This window comes from Ambystoma mexicanum, chromosome 8 (assembly GCF_040938575.1).
Source record: "Ambystoma mexicanum isolate Mex_15411 chromosome 8, UKY_AmexF1_1, whole genome shotgun sequence".
NCBI lineage: Eukaryota > Metazoa > Chordata > Amphibia > Caudata > Ambystomatidae > Ambystoma > Ambystoma mexicanum.
The window spans coordinates 941,683,069-941,709,707 of record NC_090929.1 but is presented as its reverse complement, the minus strand read 5'-3'; the positions used below and the strand labels follow the sequence as shown (position 1 = coordinate 941,709,707).

Genomic DNA, 26,639 nt, shown 5'->3' with positions numbered 1-26,639 from the left:
TCAATTTGTGCCCTTAGCGTCTCTGTACCTCTCTCCATTTCTGCCCTAAGTGTCTCAGTTGATGTTTCTATGTCTGCCTTAGTGCCCCCACATTCATCGGCATGGTCCTTGAGGAGTGTGGCCAGTTGCTGCTGTTGTTCGATCAACTGGTCGAGGGACTGTTGCCTCTGCTGGGCCATGGCCATTTGCGGGGGTGTCACAGAGGGGCTGTTGTCCTCATGTTGCCTTGCCACAGGGCTTGTGGGGGATGGGCAGTCGTCGTCTGGTGGGTGCCCCTGCGTGGTATCCTCATGTTGTACGGGATGGAACAGACAGGGGGATTGGGACAGGTCATGGATGGATCTGACTTCGGCATCCCCGTTTTCTGTGTCCGAGCATGCTGCCATCAATGGGGTGTCACCTATGGTGCTGCTGCCACCAGAGGCAGTGCCTTCTGTGGCATCCATTGGGGGGACCTGTGGTGGTGGTGTTGTGGGCATGCTGGCTGCTGGGGTGCCTGTTGATGTTCCCTCCTGTGTGCTGCCACCTGATTTGTGCTGCTGCCGTGTCTTGATGCGTGCAGCTGAGGTGGAGGGTCTTTGGCCGTTGGTCTTGGCCCTCTTTGCAGGTGTGCTGGTAGGGGTGTCCTGTAGCTCGTCGTTTGGATCGGACCCTGTGGTGGAGTAAAGGAGGGCGAGGGTTATTGATGGGTCTGTGGGAATTGGAATGGCATTGTATCACATGCATTGGGGTGGTACCTGAGGGTGATTTGGGTCGGGGCCTTGGAGGTGCTTTGATTTGTGTGTGGAGTGAGGGTGCAGTTGTCTGGCAGCCTGCAGTTAGGGTGTGCCTGCTGCACGTGTAGTGCGTGTATTAGGGGTTTTTAATTATTTATGTATTTATTGTGGGTTTTAACGTGCGCTTGCAGGCCGATGTGTGTGGCCGTTCTCCTGGACATGTGTTTCTGTTGCACTATGTGGACGCATGGTACTTCACATGGATGGACTGTGTGGATTTGGCATTGTTTTATCTGGCCCACCTACCTGAATCTTCGGATGTCTGCACTCCTTTCTCCATCCCTCCGACTCCCTCTATGCTCTCCATTCCGATGGTGGAGGCACATATTTCTTCCCAGGGGGTCAACTTGATGGGTGATTCAGGACCTCCCCCGGTGGCTGTGGCAATGTTGCGGTTGGCAGAGAGTATGCTGCGGACGCGTATCCGCAGGTCGTCCCATCGCTTGCGGCATTGCTGTGGGGTGCGGGGTGCGGTCCCCACCGCACTTACCCGCTGTGCCACCAGAGCCCATATGGCCTTCTTGTTTGCAAGTGCCGTCCTGGTCATTTGCGTGGAGAAGACGACGGCAGCATTCTCCTGGAGGGTCTCTGTTAGCACGGTGAGTTCCTCACGGGAGAAGTGGACCTGCCGCTTGCGGTCGCCCGCTTTCTTCGCTACTTTTCCCATTTTTCTTGGTTTCGCTAGGGTGGTTGACGGGTTGGGGTGTGTTTCAGGGTAGTGATTTTAGTGGTTGTGTGGTTTTAGTGTATTTATAGGTGTACGCCGGGATGTTTCCCGTTCCGGGCCCATGTTTTAACTTCCGTTTCCGTATATTTCCGGCCACCGTACTTTCCGGTAGGCGCACACTGCGGTGGCCGCTAAGAGGGGTGGCGGTATTGCACCTAGGGCGCCGTACGGCGGCGGTGTGGGCCGTTTTGGGGTCATTTCCGCCATCGCGGACTTTGCACTTCCGCCATGCCGTGGTGCTCGTGCCCGATGGGTCGGAATGGGCCGCACTTTGCTCCTTCGTGCAATGGCGGAAACGCTATTTACGCTGTGGCGCTCCGGTCAGTCGCTTTCCGCCAGGGTCGTAATGAGGGCCATTTTATTTTAATATATTAAGTCTGAAAGTGTCAAGACGCTGGTACCCACAATCCACATTAATAAGTTGGCTATAGTTTATTCATCAGGCTACAATAGCCAATATCAAAACAGCTTTTTGCCGAGCACTGTTGGGGTCCGCACCACTGAAATTTAGAACTATGACTGAAACAGAACACTAATCACCATGACGGTCTGGCATGAACAGCATTTCCTGCTTTTATTAAAATGATGGTTATTCACATTTCACAACTGACTTACCTTTGAATGAATGTAAACCAGATAATACAATAGCACTGGTGGAAGGAGCTTAGATAGAGTTAATGATGGACCTGGCACCTGATTTTGAGGGAATTAACACCTTTTCAGAGTCAATCTACCTACAGTACAAGCATTACGAGATGTGCTGTCTGCGATGATGCTGCTATATTGTATAGAGAGCTTACGTTTTTGGCCATCTTTGACCGTGTATGTATTAGACGCCTGTTATTATTATTATTGTTCTATCTTCCTACACATGCAATAAAATACTAACATTACTAATCACAATAATGCATGTGTGTATATATCATCAACTAAGTTGATTTCTGTAGAAAAGTCACCCGCGGGTGTTTGCAATACAGGCAAAAGGCCCATGGCCTAAACTTGCATGTACAGAAATGCGTTTAATGTTGGTGCACAAGGTGGCGTTTGTCACGGTATAGACATACATAGCGTATGTAATAGTGTGGCTGATTGTAACATAAACTGTTATAACATCTTGCGCGGAGAAATATTACTCTACCTATACACGCAATTAAACAATAAAATAAAATCTGTGTTTACACTGGAAAAAATAGTTATCCACGTTTTTGTTAAAAGGGGTGACCGGGAAAACACTGACAAACACAGATTGTGACATTTTTTGAAAACACTGGAAAAACACCCCCTTAAGTAAAAAAAAATTAGAAACCCCTAAAACAGGAAACCCTAATCATAAATAATCAATTTTAATTCACTTTCTCGTGTTCTAATTTCCTTATCTATCAACGTCTCCATTAGTTTTTCACCATTTACATACTCACATAAAACAAACAGACAAACAGACCTACTTGACCGGTCACATATATCAGTCTATATTTCAAAACTCATCCTCTTTATACCCCTAAAAAATACTTCGGTTGAGCGTGATCTTCCCTCTTTAAACTGTTCTTTAAAACAAGTTTGTATCCTACGTCACCCATAATAGGGCTCTTGGGAATAGATCCTGCTGACGTTCTTTAAAACTCAGGAAACTGGGCGTATCCCACTGTGACGCACCTCGTCTGAGAGGGTTTGTTTCTTGACGCTCATCGTCTCAAGCAGAAAGCCACACAATTCTTACCTGGGTAGTCATCTCCTGGTCAGTATCATCGCTGGAACATTACAGCGCTCAGCGAGGAACATCGCAACCTGCAAGGAGAGAAAAGACACATGTTAGCAAAATAAAAGGCGAAACAGCACCGCGCATCTTGAATTATTTCACTGGACAGCATCGCGCACACTGCGATTTCGCCTACCGGGAAGTAACTTGGTCGCTGCTCGCCCCCCACATCTACGTGCTGCTGCCTCGAGGAGCAGGACAGAGAATCCACCTTTTACAACATTAAGGTGAGGAGATGGCATAAGGGGGAGGAAGGAGTTGAGTCCAAGGGATGTGGGAAAACATAAAGACAATCTGGTATTGAAGCCAGCTCTTCTATATTGCAGACCCATCTTTAACCAGAGGCCTTACCAAGGAACCGGGAGAGGGTTCGAGAGTGCAAATCATCCAACCAGGGCTGGGTGGCATCCCCATGGATACCAGGTGAGCATAACATAAAGAGAGTGATTGGTTCTAAGGGAACATCTAAGTATACAATCCATACTCATCTAATGGGCGTGAGAAAGGTGATAGGTTTCTCAACATCAGGTGGGGCAACTAAGTCCTTCCCTCAAAAAAGATCACTATGACGTCACTAAATACACAACGTCTCATTGGCTACAAAATTATAGGACCCCTAATCATGCGATCCTCTATGATTGGTTGATTTAAACCTCTGTTAGCATCCTTCAGCCCATGCTAGCCGCACAAAGGCCAAGCGTCCAGGTGCTGGTGAGTTAGTCTTAAACATCTGCTTCCCACCAATTAGAACATCATCTACCATCACTTCAGTGATCAGTTGTCAATTAGGTCCTTTGAAATTGTCCTTGGGAGTGTTCTTTTGCTCTGTAAGATAGAGGGGAATAGAGGCCAGCTCTGCCCTCGTGCTTAGGTGTGACCATCCCACGAAATGGAGCATTCAGTGTATTAAAAAGACTATTTTCTACTAGGCCTACTAGACCTCTGATGTCTTCTGAACAGGAGGTTCATTCCTTCACAAGATTGTAACTAATTTCTGTTCTTCTCAACCGGATACGACCTTGGCATCTTGGCTCATTCAACCTCATCTTTCTGAACTTTGCTTGTAATTCACTTATTTTTTGCACCACACTTGGAAAAGATGTAATTTCTCCTTGAGCTCTGCTTATAGTTCATAATGGGACCATCCATTCTTTACTCATTCCTATGTATCCATAGATTGGCGCTTGCCGCAATCTATTCACTGTAAAGCTAGCCTCATGAAAACTTTTTCTGCTTGTGTAACTTTGCGTGTGTACACGTGTGAACTGGCTTAATATCTTCACTGTTTCAGTAGCATAAGCCTCTTCATCTTGAGTCCAAGATGTTGCTTATCTTTGTTACTTTCTTGATGCCTTATAGAATATCTGCATTATCTCGTCTCTGCATCTCTTCTATTTACGTCAACTCGACTCTCGCATGATGTCACCAATCTGCTTCATCGGTCAGGCATCCTACTTCTTCTGGGATTTCATTTAAACAGCCATCATACTGTCTTGAATGCAGGATGGTTTTCTCAACTGGAACCTTGCCTCCAAGATTTCCTTTGGCATTTGTCAGTTCAAATTTTCTCCATATGTCACATACTCTGATTTCCAACATATAGGCATTCTGGGCAAAGTGGTTGAGGTGGGGGTACTTAGCTCCTTCTCTACAGTACTGGGGCTGTCATCCCTGCTGGGGCACCTGTGCAGGGACTGTGCCATACGGGGCGATAGGAGGCATTATTCTGGGTCACTGATGTTATGTAATCGGGGCCGCTGGCCTGCTTGGATAAGCACATGGATCGCACGAATACGCTTGCCTGCTCATACACTCTTGCTCGAAATGGCCCATTTTTCCACATGACCGCCATGGTCCTGGTCCTCCAAATCTCATCCCTATCCCTATGAATCCTCCTCCTCTACCCCCTCGTCCTCCTTGGAATCCCCCTTCCATCATTGTTAACCTCCCTCATAGCCTTGGTTATCCAGGTAGCCGGGGTACCCTTCTGTCCACTCTGGTGCCATTCCCGTTTCTACCTGCACTATTCTTGTTTCTACTGCACTACAGGCGAACCTGTAATCACTGTTCCTTCTACACTCAGCTTTGCTCATTTATTTTGAAATAACTTTTCTTAAGCCTGCTGCTTGTTATCCACCACTTCCTTTTCCTTCTCTTGCCACCGCCTACAATGGTGTACTATAATTGCCTGAATTTCTGCCCATGCCTTAGCCTTGATCCCCACTACTTTATCCAAATCTTTCTGTATCTCCTTTAGGATACAATATTGGTGGATTCTTGTCCCAGGATTTCCCCTTCTCATCCCTCCAAAGCTCCTGAATTTGGATTATATATTGTGCCAGGCCTTCATCTTCTTTCATAGTTTGTGCCATAATTGAGTGTATACCTGGTGTGTTGGGATAGCCTGCCCTCAAAGCAGCATTTACACACTCCCAACAATCATTAAAATGTGCTCCATCATGATTATCATGACCCATTCGTACCCCTGGGCAACCTGTTGTTTCCCAAATGTCATCCGTTTGGTCTCCTAATAATCCGGCAACAAGTTTTTTATATCCCCTATCTCTAATGTAATGCCTGAAATCTGTTTTTCAAGTTCATATATCCATTTGCCTACTCCTGCAGTGAGTGATGATAGTGCCTTCATCAAATGATTTCTACCATATGTGGCTAGGGCACATACCATGCCCTTTCAGGATCTTTGTGTAATAATGGAAGCTGTGTTACCCCCTGCCTAGCTGGTAACTTTCTCGCCCATCGCTTCCCCTACATCACTGCCCTACAGCTCTGAGTCTTTGACCACATAAACATTCTACTCTTGGTGTCACCCTGAGCGGCATCTCATCTCTATGTTCCTCATCTGTTCCCCAGTCCTCTTCTTCTGCTACTCCTTACTCTATATCTGACCTAATTGATTTGTAATCTAAACTATCTGCACGTTGTAATCCCTCTCACTGTTCTGGCCATCATCTTTCTTCTTAACATGCACGTCCCTAATCGCAGTACTGTCAATCCAAAATAAAATATCACTTAATCTCCACTCATCAGTACCTACGGGGGCTCTTCGCCCTTCTCCCTGCTCTAGTGTTACTCACGCAAGCCCTGCCTCTGTCCTTTGAAGTGCTATTTCTAAATCTCTCTGTGCCCTGTTCTGTCTCCATCACTAATGGTTCATGTATGGCATTCACTGCTGTGGGACATTTTCATAGATGGCGGGGGTCTACGTTGTGGGGCTGTATGGGGTACATACTTGGGGTTAGTATACTGTGAGAAACCTGAAGGTGTCTTACTTACTGGACCCTGGGGATCTGTCTCTATTCCAGGTGGCCAGGACGCAGCCATCACTATTGGATCCAGTTCCTGGGGGTGGACCAGTGAGGGAGGATCGCCTGCATGGGGGGTTCTCAGGAGTGGAAATGGGACACCTACGGGTAAGATGCAGTATCTGCCTTCTTATACCTTTTCCCCACCCTACTCCATAGGATACTCAAACACTCTACCCCCCCACCCCCTTTTCCGACACAAACACTTTCACACATCACAAAAGATGATGGACAAACACCAAAGCCATTTACCTGACATGTCCCAACGCTAGGGTCAGGAAAAGTCAGGCAATTGACCAGAATCACACACATCTGATGGCCCTTTCCAATCTCCAAAGGGATAAAAGGTGGAGCACGAGAGCACAATATGAGCAAGGCAGACTGAATGACGAGAGAGCTAACTCAGCATGGCAGTTCAAGAGGGGGAGAAAAACGGCACAAACCGAGAGGGTGACCTTGCCCTTTCCGAGCCAGGCCTGTGAAATCTGCAAAGAAGGAATCGTAAGACCACAAACAATAGCAAAAGCAGCGTGTGTTGCAGCCAGTGTCATCGGTAAACAAGGCCCTCCTCCTCTGATAACCAAGCAGAGGGGAGATGCTTGCCACTGAGGTACTGGCATTGACTCCAAAGGCAAACAAGGCCAAGCGGTTCATCACAGCCGGTGAGTAGAGCGGAGAGTCGATAAGAAAACAAACTGTTGAATGAATGTAGCAAGCGGCTGATTAAAGAAAGTACAAAGAACTGTTGATACGCAAGGAGGAAAGTCAGCTATAGAAGAGGCAAGCCCCACATGGGTGTTCACTCAGGGAACTGTGGGCGAATCCCCTGTTTTTGAAACTACCGTTACCAAAAGGCCTTGGGAGAAAGGTGAGAAGGAGGTCAAAGTGGTCATACAGGGGTCTAGTAAAATCCTCTGTACAGTCAAAAGCCTTTCCCCGACAGATGAATTTGAAGCTAAGGGAAGCGAATCCCACATCGTAAAAGTTGGCAAGAGTGAACCCGAGGGATGCCGATAAAGAAGGGGTGAAGCCAAAAGTCCTGCCTAACAGTGTGTTGACAAGAGTGAACCTGGCATAGGGATGTCCACAGTGAACTGTTTAAAAATAAATTAAGATTGTGTTGAAAGCCATAGTGAACCCAACGGAGGGAGGCTAACAATTGAAAGGGGTCTGAGCCCGGAAGAGGGGGATCACAGGGTGAAGAGTTATTACCCAAACACCAAATACAGAAGAACTTTGGACTTATTGTTTGAGGAAGAACTGTTTGTCTATTTAATATTTTGAAGCCCATGAATCCCTCAGAAGGGAGAAGCTTGAATACTGAAGGGCTTGATATTGCTAAGAACTTCTTGAGGATCTGAGCCCAGAAGAGGGGAATCCAGGGGTGAAAAGACATCACTCAACGTGCAAGCAGAAGGGAACTTTTGTATATTATGTTTCTTGAAGACATTATGTCCTCGTAGGCAAGAGACTTTTTGTAGAAAAGAGACTTAATCACCGAAGGCCCTGATAAGCTGAGAGCAGAACTGTTAGCTTGTGCCGGGAAAGCTCTAGCGTGTGCTGTGCTCCATAGTCCTACCTTGTTCCGTGCTCAAAACATGGGGAAGGGAGACCAGACATCCGAATCCTGACTTTTTATTTGTAAACACTTTTTCTTTACCTGTGAACCTTATCCCACACTCTTTGTTTGTATTTAGCATAATGATTTGCAATATGTTTTTCTTAGTATAGGCCTTTTTATTTGACAAGACACCACTAGGACTGATTTATTATTATTTGATGGTCGTAGCTTGCTCCCATCTTAGATTTAGGCTTAGATTAGGCATTTTTCCAACCGACATATACAGTTTAATAAGCACCCTTGAACTGGGATCACTTTGGTCTGTCTTTACTGTTGCCACCATGAGTTGTTTACAATACCCTGTGGCTGCTTTCATGGGATAACACCCCTATGAGGGTGGAGGGGTTATGGGGGTTGTAGGTTTATCACACGTATTCCAGTGGGGTAAGGATACTCATAATTATATGTGGTTCTACATTCTTAATAATCATTAGTTTCTTAGACACCGATACAGCAGCCCCACTCTATCTTGCCTTCCCAATACTGCCCGCACTCCCTGTTTAACTCTCCCCTTTCTTCTCGCTCCACACCACACACTTATTAAACGACACCTCATCACCCAATCTCAACAACCACTGCTCCACACTATAATAGTTCCACAAAACACTTCAATCCACAAATCAATAAAAAAAACAATTATATACGCAATGGTTTATATATCCTTCCTCAGCCTCCTCTTCGAGACAAGTTAATTTTCCTGCTTACGCCATCCTCGCCGGGCGAGGGGATCCCAGGCCCACCATATAAGGGGCCTACACAATAACATCACGCTTTTATACATCATGGTTTAGACCTTTCCTCTGGCCCCTTGCCTAGGGACGAGGGAATTTCCCATCCACACACTCCCTTTTGCTGAAAGGAAGGAACCCAGGGGCTTTCTATCCTGGGCATCTGCTTTTACTTGCAGCAGTGCCTTTTCTCAACAATGGAGGAGATCCTGTTTCCTCTCCTCTTTTTCTCACTTTATATTGCTGTTACGTCACATTTCTTCTCAGCAGAGGAACCCCTCTAGCTCTCTCTATATATAATAAACTACTATATATTGTCACATGGTCTTTTACACTCCACACACTCACAATCAACTCACTCCACACACATACTCTTCTTTCATTGTTTTCTCTCACAAAGGGGCACTTATATCTATGCATTCTTCCCAGCTCCTCCGATATAGGGTCTTGTCAATGGCCTGCACAACCTGGAGAAGCGTCCCGCTCCAAGGAGCATGCAGGCCTCTGGCAACATGGCACCTGGGACCCTCTCCAAGTTGTGCACGGGAGACTGGTGACTGCAGATGGCTGCCACACCCCAGGATGCACGACGGGGACACCCCCAACCTTATAGAGAGTCTGGATCATGTTGTGGGTCACCAAATTGTAAAAAGACTAGTAACCCAGCCAAAATAATCCATAATACCAACACATCACTGCACCATTTGGCAAGGAAAAACAAGATTTATTACATGCAAAAAGGACTCACATAGTCCTGTAGAACCAAACTGACATGGAGCCCATCAAGCCCCAAGACATCACAAGTTATATAGCGGAAAAAAGCAAATCTACATACATAGATTACATTGTTATTCCACCACCCTAATTAGCGGCCACCTGTAGAACAGGCTAATACCTCCCTGTAGTGTCTGTACCTACTGGCCACACCTTATCTAAACCCATTCCCCTTGACACGTGGCCCACTACATTGTTACTATTAAATGTAAGTACAAGATTGGTTAATGAGGATGTTGACACACTAATAAATCGTGACCGTCATGTGATGTGCACCCATCCTTTCCAGACACAATCAAAGTAAACTAGTAAGGACAACTCTGCTTTAGTAAGACAATAGGTCTTCTCATTACACCAGATGCCACGGTACACCCAAGCTGCACCACCAACCATGTACTAAACTTATTGGCATCACCTCTGCTGGGACTGTCCCAAATCACCAAATGTTCCAGACACAACTCCCCTCTTGTCTCCTTCAAACCTCAGGTGCCAAGTAATGACATGAATGGGGAAACACTCTTGGATCTGAATGTAAGGGATGTATTTGTTTTGGTTGAGTGTCTACTTGTAATTCAAATAGGAAGACCACTCCTTGGGTGTGGGCAGTAGTGCACTAAATATTTGCCTGGCTCCTTGGCATTACAAAACCTCATACCCTATTCTCATGAACTTGTCCTTAAAAAGGTGCACCCAACCTACTCTTCCCACAGCTTACATTCCATACCCACCACACTCGGGTCTTGCAGCCGGATACAATTAATGTTTATCTATGAACCGCAAGTGCCAGTGACCTCAGCTTCTCTCATGGGGGCTGAAAAGGGGATCTGTCTTGGGACTGAGCTAAACAGAGCTGAATCTCCACATCAGGGCCTACTTTCTATTCTGTTCATGGTGTACTAGGCATGGAAATCTATTATGGTGGCACTCCTGCCATGGTTGCACGCTGACCTCTCTCCTACCAAAATACCTGTGTGACTCCATTGTCCTCCTACTTCAGCTCTTTCCTCGCACCTCACTAAACAACATAACTTCATATACAACTACTACATGCAGGGCTAATAACACTGCCCTATTTATGACCGCTGCAATCACAACTTTGATACATTTGTTGCTCCTTCTGTGTTGCTATATGTGAGTATCTAATATGTGTCAAAATTAACTAAAAATGATACGTGTGCCTTCTGACGCGCCACATTTTCTCTGCTCACACTGTGGTACCTTTTTGCCTGGCTGGTATGCTGTACATGCATCCCAACACTTTTCAGAGTTCCCCACTCTTACCATCAATAGACACATGTAATCAGGTAACTCAAAACATCCTTTGCCAACACACCCTTCCTGCAGCTTTACAGCAAATGTTTCACTCAAAAATAGGGCACATAGCAGACAGAGTGTGTATGCAAATATCTACTAAATGGAGAGATTTGTGGGAAATATCAGTGAGATTTGTATGGAATGTTCTATGTATTCATTTATTTTGCATTTAGAGTAGCACACAAAGCCAATGGGCATCTAGGCGCTGTTACAGAGTGAATACACAGAATGGGCAAGTATAGGTTAAGTACCGTTGCATTAATGCAGGAAGATCTAGTTAGTTGAACATGTGCGTTTTGAAGTTTTTCCTGAACAGGGGGAAGAGAGACTCTTCATGCAGCGATTGGGGGAAGTTCCAAAGGGGGGCAGTGCAGACTGGGAAGCTGGAGCCGCCTGCTCTTTTGCACTTATATCTCGATATGCTAAGGCAGTGGTTGTGGGAGGATCGGAGGGATCTGGCTGGCATGTGTCTGTTAATCTCACAGGTCAAGTATGACAGTGCATTCTTTGACAGACACAGGTGACTGATAGATAAGATTTTGAAAATGATTCTTTCACGCACAAGGAGCCAGTGAGAAGATCTTCTGGCGTCAGAGATGTGGTCATGCTTAACAAGGTCTATTGCAGGGAGGGTGTTATTTTGAATAACCTGCAGAGCAATGAGTTGCAGTCATCAAGCTTTGACAAGATGATGGCCTGTGCCATCATGAGTCGGTTTTCGATGGAGAGGAATGGCTTGCTTGGTGTGATGAGTTTCAGGCAGTATGATGATCTGTCGAGTTATCATGAGAGATGTGTCTAGGTAGATGCTGAAGGTTTTCACAGAGGTGGTGATTGTGATAAGTTGGCATTGATGTTGAAATAGCTGAAGGCGATATCAAGTTTGGCAAGACTGGCAGGGGAACCAATGAGGAGAAGCTCTGTTTTCTTTAGACAGAAGCTTTGTGTGGCCATCTACAGTTGGATTGTTTCATAGATGGTATTTACTTTGAGGGTGTCCTGTGTGTGGTTGCCAGAGAGGGGGATGAGGGTTTGGGTGTCGTCATCATAGTTTGTGTAGGAGATACCCAAGGGGTCCTTTTTAGAGAGAATCTTGTGGAACATCAGGGATAAAGGAATTTTAACGATTGTTGCTGAGTCCACTGAGGAGGTTTTCAAGGGACTTCAGATAGATTTGAAGGGTGTGAAATGCGCATTTTCATTGAACATCAGCAATATTGAAATGGCATTATTAAGGAGGTGAGACAGCTCAGTGCACTAAGCGTGTGCTGCTTAAGTGTGTTTGTGACCCACAGGTCTCATATTCAAATCTCTCCTAGGTCATCATTTACAGTATTAGCAAACGGCTAAATTGTGGCTTCCTGTGCCACAATATGATATTTGGATAGAACAACATGTCTTGGAGATTTTATTGAACTATCGGGGACATTCTGAAACAATTTGATGCTCCACCACATTTACACTGTCAAAAGATCTTACGTTGGCACATGTTATATCTAAGAAGCTTGTCCATTGCAGTTCATGTTTTACTTTCCGTTACTTCAAATACGAAATGTATTTAAAAATAGCAAATCTAGCGTCAGGCTGCAGAGAAAAAAAACAGTACTGGATAAGTGAACAACACCACAAATAGGACAACTCGAGATCTCTGTAATGCTTGCGTGTATATGATGGTATCTGAATGATTATTTACGTAAGCAGAGATATGTGTTTGCATGCAATACTATTTTTGTGGCTGTGCTCATGTTTGAGTATTATTTTGTCCGCATCATGTATATATGTCTTTTTGTACCTGCCTGTATATTAGAATGCCTGTGTCTCTGTCCACTCTGCACGTGAGTGTATGTCTATGACTGTGTACATGAGGCAGTACCTGTTTGCACTTGTATACATGAGGACATATGTGTGTGTATGAGCATGTACGAGCATATGTGTATACCATTATGCATGTTTGGATAGCTGTGTGCCTACTATGGGAGTATCTGTTTTTGTAAAAAAAAACATGCTGGTGGCCATCTTGGGACACAGCGTCCTGTCAGAGGATGAGCTCCACTGGACTGAGGAAGAGAGCCATTCTGAGGTATTTCATTCTGCTGGGGCCTGAACTGAGTGAGGCAGAGTGCACTCATCGATCTGCAGCCTGGCAGAAAACTCCGTGCAGAGTGAGATACTGTGCATTCTGGAATGTGGACCCCTTGTGGGGATGGACCTTAATAGAGTAAGATGTGGATATGTATGGACATTTGATCTTAAACGGAACCTTCTCTTAGTGATGGAGGAAGCATCGTGAGAGAAGAACTCCTCTACTGGCATCTGTACTTGGTGAGGCAGAGTGCATTCTTAGACAAGCAGGAGCTTCTATACAATGTCAAGCAGTGTCCATTAATTCATCTGCAGCCAGGCTCGTACTGGAGTATAGGTCAATAGGCCCATGGCTGAATCAAAAACACAAAATGCTGGCGTGGACCAGTTTTTTGGTCAAAGAGGGCTACTCTTTTGGTCATTTTGGGCGAGTTTGTTGAGTTAATTCACTCTGCGGCTAGTAGTTTTGACCAGTGTTGCTGAATACATATTCTTTAAAATGCACAATTTACATCACACTTTATTAAACAAAAAAACACCTTGATTACTATTCAAACAGTGTCACATAAGGAATAAATAGCCATTTGCAAACGTTGGGCACTTTTTAATTGGCGCCCGAGACAGTTTTATGATCCAGTCCGAACCTGCCTACAGTCCTGTAGGTGGCGATCAGTGGTCAAAGTCTACGAAAAGAAGTAGTGGAACTATGTTCCCTACTGGCATGCACCACTCCCCACAAACCCAAAAGCCACCTCCCCACAATACAAACTCCAAAACACATGCGCCTGCTGTTTAGGGGAACGTTCAGTGCAGTGCACTCTAAGTGCAAGTTTCAACATATTCCTACACTTTTAAAACAAAACTATTCCGGAACAGTTTCTTTTTAAAATAAAAGTATAGGAATAGTTAAATGTAATCAAAAGAAGTAGAGGAGCACTGCTCCCGGCCGCTCCTGCCCACTACAACCACTGGTGGTGGTGGGTCACTTGAACTGTGTGAGGCAGGGTGAAATTGGAATGTGTGACATGTAGCCTTGTTGAGGCATCTGTATTGAGGCAGATCGACCAGTTAACGGGACAGATATTCTTGGTAAGTCATTTTTATTATGAAGACAGACACAGTGCATTCTGAGACTGGTCGTCCTAACTGACTATCTTCTCTTCTTGGACCCAATGTTCTGTAGTGGCAGCTGTACTAGGCAGTGCACCTTCTGGGACATATAGTACTATGTTGCGTTGTATACCAATCAAGACATGGTGCATTCTGGGTATTTTGCCCTACAGAGAATGTGCACATGGAGGCAGAGTGAATATGTGGCAAAAGTGGTGATTAATATGGGAAAGGGTATTCTGTGACTTGTAGTCCTGTCCCACACTGAGTATTGCCAAGTACATTCTTAGGTATCGAAATTAAGATTTATAAGCAGGAGCTAAAAGCAGTTCCTGGGTACCAGTGACCAGGAGTTACCACTGGCGAACAAAGAGCTAGTACATAGTGTTCCGCAAATCTAACTCCCACATAAGATGCAACATATGACTTTGTTTATTATTTATGAACCCATATGCTTTGAATGTTGTATAGGTGTGCCCTACTTCTTATTTACATGTTGTCTTAAACGCACAGATCTAAATCCAGATTGGTGTGTTTGTTTGGTATCAGTTGGCCTGGGGAACCAAAAGTAACTCCTGGTAACTGTTGGAGTCAAGCTAATCAGGCTCGTATAGCCCAGAAGCAGGAGCTAAATAGCTTCCAATTCCCCTCAATTTCAAACCCTGTGCTGGAGCATGAAATTCACTGGTGCCTCTGCGCCAGGGAAGGCAGTGTGTACATCTGGGCATGCATTACTATCCAGGCATGTCTACTAAGTGAATCAGAGTTCATTCTAGGACCTGGGGCTTCTGTTCTGAATGAGGCAGCGTGCACTTTGGGAAGTGTAGTCCTCTAGTGTATCTGTGATGTTCGAAGGAGCAATAATTCTGGCATTTGGTTGGGGTACCTAAGCAAATGATGGTGAAACTTTGCAAGTTATGAGAGTATATGGGAAAGTAGGTTTTACCTAGCACTTAAGGGTATATCGGTCTTATCAGATGCACCTGGCTATGCTCACCACTGCCATCTGGAATATAATGAAAGCTCATTTAACAGACATACCTTCCATAAAATGTGTATGTGTATTTCATTCCATAATATATTAAAACTTGTATTTATTTGTATCTCATTGATCCAGTGATGTTGAATCAGTGGTGCTTATTAGAAAAACTGATACGTTCGGATTAACCCGGTCTGGCACTTTCAAGATGTGTAGTAGACCCAGTGCCGCTGGGGACAGTGAACAGCACCTCGGAAACACACAAAGGTAAGCAACCATGCAAAGTTCTTAAGGCATTAAAAGTATCACTTTATACAACCCCAACTTTCATTCTCTACTGTGTGAATGTGCATACCCAATTCATGATGTTTTGGTAAGCTGTAATGGCCGTGGGCAATACCAGATGTTTGGGCCTTGAACACATACTTACTGTAGCAGCATGGGCTGAACCATTGTTAACACCAGGCCGCAAGGCAGAGAACGAAGGTCACACTCTCAAGTTCTTCTTCAGGCACTAAAACTAAATTTTTCATTGTATGAAGAATAAAGAGGTGGGACAAAATCAGAAACAAAAACCATTCGAATATGGCAGCTGAGAAGATGGCATTTGGTGACCACAGTGGAGAGCAACCTCCTTTTTTATTGATGGCAATCAAAATGCATGAGGTGGGCTGAGGAGTGAGAGTGTGATAGTAGATACTGATAAGCCAAGGCAATTTCAATAATGCCTTGGAGGAGGAGTGGGCAGGCACCACGATTTGTTTTCCAGGAAGCCTTCTGGAGCCTGCAAATATTTCCCAGAATGCAGGGGCCCAGATTGCATGGCATGAACTGAAAGTCCCACTGTTGCTTTTACCATTTGGGTATTATTGATACTGATGCAAATCCGTCATAACTGTGTTAATGTATTTTTCCAGCAGATAGTAGGGTTCAATTGGGTTACTTGCACTTTGGAAGTCTAGATTGACCATATATAACCTGTTTGCCTTTATGAGTGTATTTACTGTTTTTCGTAGCTACGGCTAAGCATTAAACTTGACAATGACTTTTCATTCTTCTTGCGATGCTAAGCAGCATAGGATTCCTTTCTTTACAGTAAAGCGTGGTCAAGGCCTCCAAGACCCGTCTCCAGAGAGGTGATCATCCGCTGGTTCAAGGAGGAGCAGATTCCACGTCATGCTGGCTGCGAGAAGAACACAAAGACAATTGCACTCTGGTTTCACGGTAGGCAAATTAAAGTGCAAAGGGACATTTGATTCAAGTAGTCCAGGATCTATGCTGATATCCAGTTACAATACAGCTCAACAAAGCATGGAGGATTCTAGTGGAGTTCTGTCCCATTCCTTACTCGCTCAGTGCCATGGTAGGTGGGCACACATGGGAAGGCCCTGCCAGTGTAGATTCCAGAGCACCCTTGGCTGCAGCCTGAAGCACTCATTAACTCGACAATAGACCATACACGGTGACCATGTATTAACATTCTTTTGTTTGACATAATTCATACAATTATCTAGGTGTTTGGGGGTTATGCAATTTAAGAAATTCAAAACATCGATATGAAAACTCTGACAGATATGTTAAAGAAATCGAAAAACCTTACTTCAAAATGTCGAAATCTCATGATCAAGGTTGTCAAATATCTTCCCTGTAACTAATATCCTACTATTTCTAATAACAGCGTGAAACCAATGAATGTCCTTTATCTGTAAGCACTCGTTGACTGTATATTTTGAAACTCTTCAACTACAGTGTGCCTGTAGGCCCAAAATAATGTGATACACTATCCCACAATTTGAAGTTCTTTTATTAAGATACCCACAACATGAACAAAATATTTATCAATATTAATTACAGCTGTGACATAATATTATTTGCATCAAACAAGAAATATGTTTACTGTAAATTGTCATAAAATGGAGCAAATGCCATAATTCCTGTCCCCTGCAGTAAATTAAGTGATGTGTCTCTGTACAGAGTTTAGCAGATGGCACTATGGTCCATAGCATAGGTCCTTGCAATGTAAATGATCTGCCACATTTGGAAACAAGTAGTTTATTGCTGGGCTCTGTCATTGGCAAACGCACTGGCCATGTGGGAGGCAAGGAAGGACATGTGGTGTTGTGAGGGAGTCTGGTGGAGGTTGGAGCGAGATGTGAAAGGGGCCTTAATTGCCAGACGGCCAAGATCAGACCAGAGGCACACGGTGCCCCTGCATCCCATCTGGAGAGATTATGCAAGCCCAAAGGTCAAGTCAGGATAGAGATGCCAACTAACCAATTCCGCTAACAATTTCCCCCTCTGCATACACCTCTCAAACTCCAAACCACACACAACCACAAACCTACAGCACAACAAACCGCACAAACTTCACCACACTGCAACAACAAAACAAAAAACACACATAGGGCCTCATTACGAGAATGGAGGTTGCAAGGCTGCCTCCGTTTCGGGCTCCATTACTGGGTTCCTGCAATGAGGACTTACTGGGTTACTCCAACATAGGAGGACCCGGTAATTCCTCCTTGCAGGAACCCATCCCCATTCCCATTTGAGCCCGTATAGGGCTCAATGGCAATGGGGGAGGGGTAATAACGGGCAGATTGCATCTGGCCCGTTATTGCCTCCCTCTTCCCCTTGCGGGATCCGGAAAGCATGCCTGGTTTTACATGGGTGTGCGATCCAGGTCCCACGATGGGAAGCTCGTAATCGGCACTCCCGGAATGAAGGGGGTCGGTCCCGTACCGGCCCCCTTCATGACGGGAGCGCCAGCCTTATAATTGAGGCCCATAGACTTGCACAACAGTACACGACGACTACCGGCCGCGAACACCCCAGGCCCAGCCAAACGGACCCACCGGGCTGAGGCTGCCAACAGCATATCACTGCATTCTTGCACTTTTCTAGCTTCCTTCCACTAGCTCACCCTCCCTCCCTCTTTCAGAGCCTCCAGAGCGCCAGGGGACCACTCCGGTGGTGATAGTGCGTGGTACAAATGTCCTTTAACATTAACATTAACATTGATGAATGTGTCGATGGAACAGAAAGCTTTGAATTGAATCTGCATTAGAAAGAAACCCATGAAATAATGGTAGGCTTCTCTGAAGTTACAAGTCTGGTTGACAAGATGTGAACTTCTTGGAGTTAGGAGATTTGATGAAATTATTTGCCGCAGTGGAGGGGAAAAGAAGAGAACTCTGGTCTCGTGTTTTAAGTGTTATCAACTAAGTGATCCGCCCACATCTAGAGATGCAGCCAGCAGAGTGATCACCACTGGAATGCTTTAGAATGTACATCAGGCATTAGAGATGCACCAACCAGTACAAACGGAGAAGAAGGCACCTTGTTGGCCAGGGCAGCACACGGTTGTTGCTGCTGTATATGACTTAACAATGTGTTCATCCACACCGCATAGCATGGGAGTAACATTTCCTACGTGTGTGGTGTTTTATGCCCTAGTATACCTTTTACTGTACACTGGCAGGGCACGCTTGTTTATCCATTGTTTTTGTCTGGTTGTTTTGTTTGCGGTTTTCTTCTGTATTAAGTCACCACCTTCTGGGCCACTCTAGGTGGCTGCTTTGCCACAGGGATCTTTCTGTTTTTTTAAGACATTGCCACAAATCAATATGGAACGGCACACAACACAGCTTCTTGGCGGTTGGTCCAAGCTGCCAGTGCTGTTTGGGTGGTATTTTTGGTAAGTGTATTTGTGATGAAATTACTTCTGCCTGGCAGGAATACACGGATGAATCGTGACTACACCACTTACTCAGGCCTAACACTTCTACAAAACAAGAGTTATCCCAATCATAAAGATAAAACAGGCACAATGAAGAGATGTACCTCCTAGCCTATTTGTGGTAATGTGGGTTAGGATACGCTATAATGTCAAAAGGGGTGTGAATATTATTCAGTAGCAACCCAAACAGAAGAGTCCACACAAAAGGAATGTTCAATCAAAGTTTTATTAAAAATATATACTTTAATTAAACACACCAATATACAAAAAAACTGCATTACACTATAAAAGCCCGCCACTGTAGAGACAACACAGAATTTGCAAATGAAAGAAAGATGCAGCACTCTGGGTAATGGAATCTGTGTGAAAAGGCAATATTCAACCACAATGTCCTTCGGTGAAAATGGTACAAAAGTGAGATAACCAGTCTCCAGGGCCCAAAGATGGACTGGTGGCAGGTATAAGTCGATAGTACATTTGTGCAGTTCTTATGCACTTCGACAGCATCGAACCAGACTTCATGGCTTTGTGCATGCGGGTTGAACCAGGTTTAGGTGCAGTGAGTCATGTAGATCTGAATAGTGAGCAGGTGTCAAGTCAGTTCAAATCGGTTGCTCAGATCAGTTCAAGTGCGGTGTTCGAGCGATGCAGTTCAAATGGCTCACCAGGGTCTGTTTGAGCACAGGTCCAGTTCAGGATATAGTAACTGCTGGTTAGGGTCAGCGAGTGATGCTCCAGTAGTTGAGTTCAGGTTCCATGAGGGTTCAAAGCTGTGATCCTGATGACCTGATGTGCGGTATGACAAGGCATCAATTTGATGTCGAGCCAGTTTGAGTCTTTGGTAACCACTGGGTCAGGTCTATGGTGAGGCGATGCCTCCAGTGGTTCGAGACGTGGTCCAGCAATGCGTGGGTGGTTCAAGCCGAACAGGTGATGGGTGTGGCTTGGGGTGAAGCAGGAGAGTGCAAAGTCAGCATAGATGGAACCCGTTGGTTTCAACAACATTCAAAACCAGGCATCCTTACCGGTTCCTGCGAGGGGACCAGGAAGCTAACAACAGGCCGGTCGTAATCGGCCCGTTGTTAGCTCCCTGCACCCATTCCCATTGAGCCCTATGGGGGCTCGAATGGGAATGGGGAAGATCCGGGCCCGGGTTCACTGAAGGAGGAATTACCGGGCTCGCTGAACTCGGAATGACCCGGTAATTCCCCATTCAGGGAACCCGGACCTGGTTTTGCAGGCAGCCATGCCACCAAACCCGTAATGAGGCCCATTGTGTTTCAAAGCACCCAATGTACTCTCTCCCATGAGATTGACTATGCTAAATAGTCATCTTGATTTTGGCAGAAATGGCATTTGAATAGCCGATGTCATATGACGTTAGCTATATTAAACATGTATGGCCTGATGGACTATAGCAATTTGCATGACTCGTCTATGCCTTGCCTTATTTTGTACTGTTAGTAGTATATTGATTTATATATGCTGGAGCTGGCAAATGTTGTTCTAATGGCCTTGTGCCAGTGGAGAGCTTTGAACTATTTTGCTGTTCTCTTTTTTTTATGTTTATGATTACTATGTTCTTGTTATTAGTGTAACTCAAAACACTTTCCTTCATTTGAATAAAAAAAGAAAAGACATGGCATCTGTTTCTTCAGAGTCAAAATCCCCATTTGTCCAAGCTGGTGGAAACCTTGTCTAAGGTCATCTTGTGGACATCTTTTGTCTGTCCATGGATCAGGATGATGGCCTCAAAATACATGACCCCTTCTATGATCAGCATGATGGTCATCAATCTATGAAATACCGATGCTGAGGAACATAGGCCAAACACAGGCCAACATACCTGATGAACTGGTTCGATTCCCCAAATGGAGCGATGAGCACTGTAAGGTTTTGGTAATGATGTGCAGCTTTACCTAATGCCACACACTCTTCATATCCAGTGTCGAGAGGACTGTGTTGTCTTTTAAGGATAGTATCAGTACAAAGTTGTTTGGCAATTAAAAGTTGTCATAGTTCAAGCTGCATTCATCTAAGAACAGACTGTGCCTTTGCATTATAGCCTTTCTTGTCACCACAATTAGGCTGAGCTATTCAAAGGGTTCTACTGGCTCTGTTACACCATCACTGTTACAGAATCTCTCTAGAACCATTTCTAATTCAGATGATGCTGTCACTCGTACCATGTTTGTCTGTGATGGCTGCCTTCCTGAAGCATTTTTCATGCACTTGTCCTTTCAGTGTTAAAATTGCATGGCAAAGATGACTGACGGCTGCTCTAAAATTTCATCAAGATTGAGTGAGCAAATGGTCATGACTTGGTTGTCTGCATTCATGTCCAATTTGATGGTCTGCTTTGTTTGGTGTGGTCAGCACCAGAGGCGTTGCTAGTGGGGGGATAAGGGGCTATAGCCCTTGGTCGTTTTGTTGTAGCCCCTGATAGAAAACCAAAAGGCTAGCTAGCCCCCAGTCCTGACAGTTCTGACATTAGCGTAGCCCCGGGTCTTTTTCAGACCTAGCAACACCCCTGGTCAGCAAACGACTTGTCTGCCTCATTTTGACACATTTGTAACTTCTGCCATATGTGTTTTTATGAGTCTGAAAACTCGTTTGGCATATCGCAGCTGGATGGTAGTCTCTTTGTTGTACTTGATTGGACACTTGTATGTCTCGTGCAAACAAACTGTGAAATTTGTTCCAGAGTCTGCTTCAATGTGTATCAGTGTTTTCCGAAGATGTGTCATGCTTTCAGGTTCTCTTCTGCTTTACAGAGTACATGATTTTTCACCCTCACTCATATGGGCACTCAGATCTTCTGTAGGCAGTAACTCTGTGCGGTAGAAAGCCAGCTGTGAGAGAGAAATAGCATGAGTTTGTTTATTTTTAATGTATAACAATGCAGGTAGGTCTGTATCTGAAGATCGAGGTCTGCTAATCAGAGCACCTTTCATAACCCTCCATGCGGAAAGTATAGCAAACGCATATAACTGGACTGAGCCTGTCTACTGGCTGATCTCAGCAGCTGCCTTCTAATTTGGCAACTTGGCAGTTACAAAGTGTAATGTTAATTCCTGTAAATAGACTGAAGGAATGAACCTAGTGAAATGTGTTTTATAGGCAATGTCTTACGCATGGTGGACACATGGAATCCACAATTATACTGGCCAAAACATTTTTATGTCATATTATTCAAAAGGAGGGGGCTCAAAGATGACCGATCTGGGTCCCTTACACACCATATAACTAGTTAGAAACCAGTTGTCACTTAATTTGTACAATATTAGGATCATGCATATACATCCGAAGAAGAAGGCAAACGTTTTAAAACATCATATGTGATTTAGCATATATTTGTTCTCAGAATTTCTTTTATTAAAGACTGCAAATCCAGCAGAATAGTTTGTGTTCAATTTAATTCATTAAAAACTCAACACGTTTCAAGAGAAAATTCCCCTCAACGAGAGCACTGTTTTTCGTTGTAGACTAGAGAGAAAGGTAGAAAAAATAAAAACATTTATCAGGTAGAAATATTGATTTAAAGCATCAATTATTGTAATAAAAAAGTAAAACATATTAGTGCATGTTTAAAATAAGAATATACAGAGAGATCTATATAATTCATCTTTGTATGCAGAAATAAAACTCATGATCACATAAGAGTTAACTTGAATATATGTTTAAATCAAAAGAGTATGCTAGACATTTTCAGTTAAGTACTGGAGCTGCAAAACTGAAAATGTCATGTATACTTTTTTGATTTACACTCTTGACTTCTGCATACAATGGTTAATTATATAGATCTCTCTGAATATTCTTATTTAAAACATGCACTAATATGTTTTACTTTTGGATTACAATAATTGATGCTTTGAATCAATATGTCTACCTAAAGAATGTGTTTTCCTTTCTCTCTAGTCTACTACAAAAAACAGTGCTCCTGATGAGGAGAATTTTCTCTTGAAACACATTAAGCTTTTAATTAATTAAATTAAATGCAAATTAAATTCTGCTTGAGATGGAGTCGTTTATAAAAAAAAGTGAGAGAAAAAAATATTTTAATTCACAAATATGACGATTTAAAACTTTTCACTTTATTGAATATTTATTTAAGCAATAATCCCAGAGCCGCAGGGGCATTACCCAGTCAGGTAATGCCCCGGGGTGTTCGGGCCTTAACAAAGGCCCCGAGGCATTACCTGACTCGGTAATGCCCCTGCGGCAAGGGGCTTATTGCTATTTGCACCCCTGCCTGCAAGACCAGGGTACTAATAGCATTTTTTTCTGTTCCAGAACGCTGCAGGGTTTCAGATCAGAGAAAAAAAAAAGTTTAAAAAAATGGCTGCCGGGGAAGGGAAAACAGAGTCTGTTTTCCCTTTCCATATTGGCCGTCTGGAGTGAACGCGCTGGGGACAGAAGTGTCCCAGCGCGTTCGCTCCCGAAAAAGGAGAAAAAAGAAGGTAATTGGGGTTGGTAGGGCGGGGAGGGGATTTTTTGCAGGGGAGGCGGGAGGAAGAAAGAAAACACTTACCTGAATCCTCGGCCATGGAGGATGGCAGCCTCCAGATGTGTGGAATGCTCAGAGTGGGGATTGCCCCATTTTCGAGCCTCCTCATTGGTTTATGGGCTGCCACGCTCCAGCTGGGAACATAGGAAATGAATCAGGCCAAGGGATTCCCAGTCAGATAAAGCCCCAGTGAGGGTCAATCAGAATGTTTGTTACATTCTGATGGACCCTTGTCGCGTACCAATGAACTTTATTAACTGTGGTGTGTGGATAAACAATTCCTATTTCTTGTTTATGTCATATTATTGTCAGCTTGGTTGCTATTTACTCAATGACTGGGCCTGATGTGTATTAGTATCCGGGAACTGGTTTCACCCAAAACAAACATTTGTGCACAGCTGACAAAACCCTCATTATTGACCTCACAGGTAGAGCTTGTTGCATCCTTCAGAAGACAAAAAAATCCCCCCAACGGGCTGCCTGGAAAACACTAATTCAAAGGAAACGCCAGACAGGACAATGGAGAGCTCACGCCAGGGTGGTAATTAGCAGTGATTCTTTATTGTAGGCCGACAGATGAAGTGGGAGGAGTCTCACGCCAGGGGGAGTAGAGTAGCCTATGAGAAGACTTTACAGTAAGATAAGGGTTCCACCATTTTAGGATGTCCTGTGCTCATTTTCCCACTTCCTCCAATAAAAGAACTCTGGTTATGACATTAACAGTCAGAAGACTTTGAAACAATAGCTAGGATTCGACAGCCTAGAGAAGGCTGAAGGAAACCATCCACTGTATCAGAGTTCCTATTTAAGAGGGTGACACCTCCCCCTCTTTTGGACCATGTTTGGACTACTGAAGGAGGATTATATGCAGATTTCTGTTGGGGTAGTCTGCTTCAAAGTCATATTCCATAGAGGTGAAGACAAAGACTTCCAATTAAAGGTTAAACCTTTTCCATCAACCATCCCAGAGGGATATATGGGGGACCTCCTGGCTTGACAAGGCCTATTGCAAACTGAGACCACAGGTATCCAGGGATCGGCTCACTGGAGGAGACAGCCCCTGCGAGTACTCTTTGGATCCTTCCTGGCTTGGAATTGCAGCTCAAAGACTTACCTTGACCCCCTGGAGACCCGGAAACAGAAGTCAAGGAGATTTACTCATCCCTGTATTTTAGCTTTGGTCCAATTTCGAGTAGGCTCAACCACCTCCAGACATATTTCAACCTGCTGCAAACACCCAGAGCTGACTTTGACATACGCGGCATCAAACCGCTGACTCGACCCAGACTTTTTTGAGATGATCCACACTGTAGAACTACATTACACCGTTGGACCGCTTTGAGCCACTCGACTGATTTGAGACACAGATTCAGCCCATCACTTGTCTGCTCTCCACCTGATTTGAGCCGAAAACTGGTACAGGACAACATTTCATTGCTAGACGTTCCCGAGCTGACCTGTCTGTCTAGATACCAGTAATCCATTTGGAAAATTGACTCAAAACCTCTTGATGCCTACTCGACTCTTTGCAAACCTCCTCGAAGCCTGGCTCGATGGTGTTGAGACACAAGAACAATCATTAAAGGCATGTAAAGTGAGCCTGTCCCTTTGTCCTGCCTTAAAGGTCCCTATAGACTAGTAAGATCTGATTTTGTCCCTTTTTTTAAAGATATCTTCAGGGAACTTGACTTTGCTTCTAAAACCAATTAACATTATTGCCTGTGTACCCCTGTCTTCGGACCCAGAGTGTCCCTTTCATTGCAAAGTCTGCATATTCTGCGTCTTTTCTCACAGGGGTGGGTTATAGTGTTTTGATTAAAGTGTTTGTGTTTTTAGTTTAACTAAAGTATCCTGTTTTCATTGAACCTTGGTTGGGCATTCATTTATTTTGTACCACAGTACTATTGCTGTTTGATCTGCTTCTGTTCTAGTTCACATGTCTCCTAAAGAGTATAGCCTTCTCTCTGCCCATTCTACTGTAAAGAGGCAAAGGAGATATGCCTGCCAGGGTGTGTCTCTTATCCCTTTACCATTGTGATCACCTCTGCTTTAGTAGTAGCCACACTCTGGTAATTGTAAAACATTTACTAATCGCATGCAGGGGCAACTAACGCTTGCTTACGAGTTGATGGCTCCCTGCATGCAATGTTCAACCCTCACTAAGAGGTTCATTTTCAAAAGAACAGAGTGGAAAATAAAAGTGTATATTTTATGCTTTCATTTTCCGCTCCAGATCCTTTCTAGTTTGCATGTCTGCTTTGTTTTCTTTCTCCATCTTGGTTTTTACGGCTGCATGCATTTTTCATGCAGGTGTAAAGCCAAAGGATTCCAATGGAATACACATTGGAAACAACCTCCGTCCGCACCTCAAAAATCCCTGCCTAGCACCACCGTTCTCTCAGGACCCAAACATACTAGCAGCGATCTTTAATGAGACTCTCACCAATGCCATAAACTCTATAGCCCCTCTTGAAAATAAGAAAGAAAAAAAAATCATTCCACTGCAACTCATGGTTCTCGGATGAACTCCAAACACTCCGTACTCAAAAGCGTCAGGCGCAAAAAAACTGGCAAAAGGATCCCAGTGACATAAATAAGAGCCTTTTCAAACAAATAGCCCTCCAATATAAAAAGGCCATTTTAGCAGCCAAATCAAACTCCTTCAATGACAGGATCTCAAAGACCAACTCCCAAGCCAAAGAATTATTTACAATCTTTAACAATCTAGTCACTCCCCCAGCTAGCACTGAAGAGATAACCAAAGACAAAGCCTGGTGCGCCAGCATTCAGTCCGTCATGCTCAACTAAATCAAACTCCTACAGAACAAAATCCAAAACCACTGCAAAACCCTCCCGAATCAAAAAAACAACCACTCTTCTCAAGACAAGTGTGGTAATCCCAATCACGCTCAATTCACTTTCAGATACGTCACTGAACTGGAGGTCTCATCAAAAACCTCAAACCATCCCTCTGCAAAGCTGACATCTGCCCGCCCAAACTCATCAAGGAATGTGCTAATGACCTAGCACCCCTGATTACTGCATTCATCAATGCATCCTTCCAAACAGTACCAACCCAGACAATCTCAAGGAAGCCTGCGTACGGCCACTCCTAAAAAAGGCCACGCTTGACCCAACAAATCCCAACAACTACAGACCTATAACGACAGTCCCGTTCATCTTAAAAATCCTAGACAAAGTAG

The 26,639-nt window shown here is 44.4% G+C and overlaps 1 protein-coding gene across 1 annotated transcript in view; it reads left to right on the top strand.

Moving 5' to 3' along the window:
• The window catches only part of SH2D4B (SH2 domain containing 4B), a 1,358,492-nt gene that overhangs the window by 925,649 nt on the left and 406,204 nt on the right, over positions 1 to 26,639 (top strand). Inside the window, exon 13 of the mRNA XM_069610827.1 lies at positions 16,287 to 16,414. Coding sequence (XP_069466928.1) covers positions 16,287 to 16,414 — 128 coding nt within the window. The remainder of the gene's footprint in view (positions 1 to 16,286; positions 16,415 to 26,639) is intronic.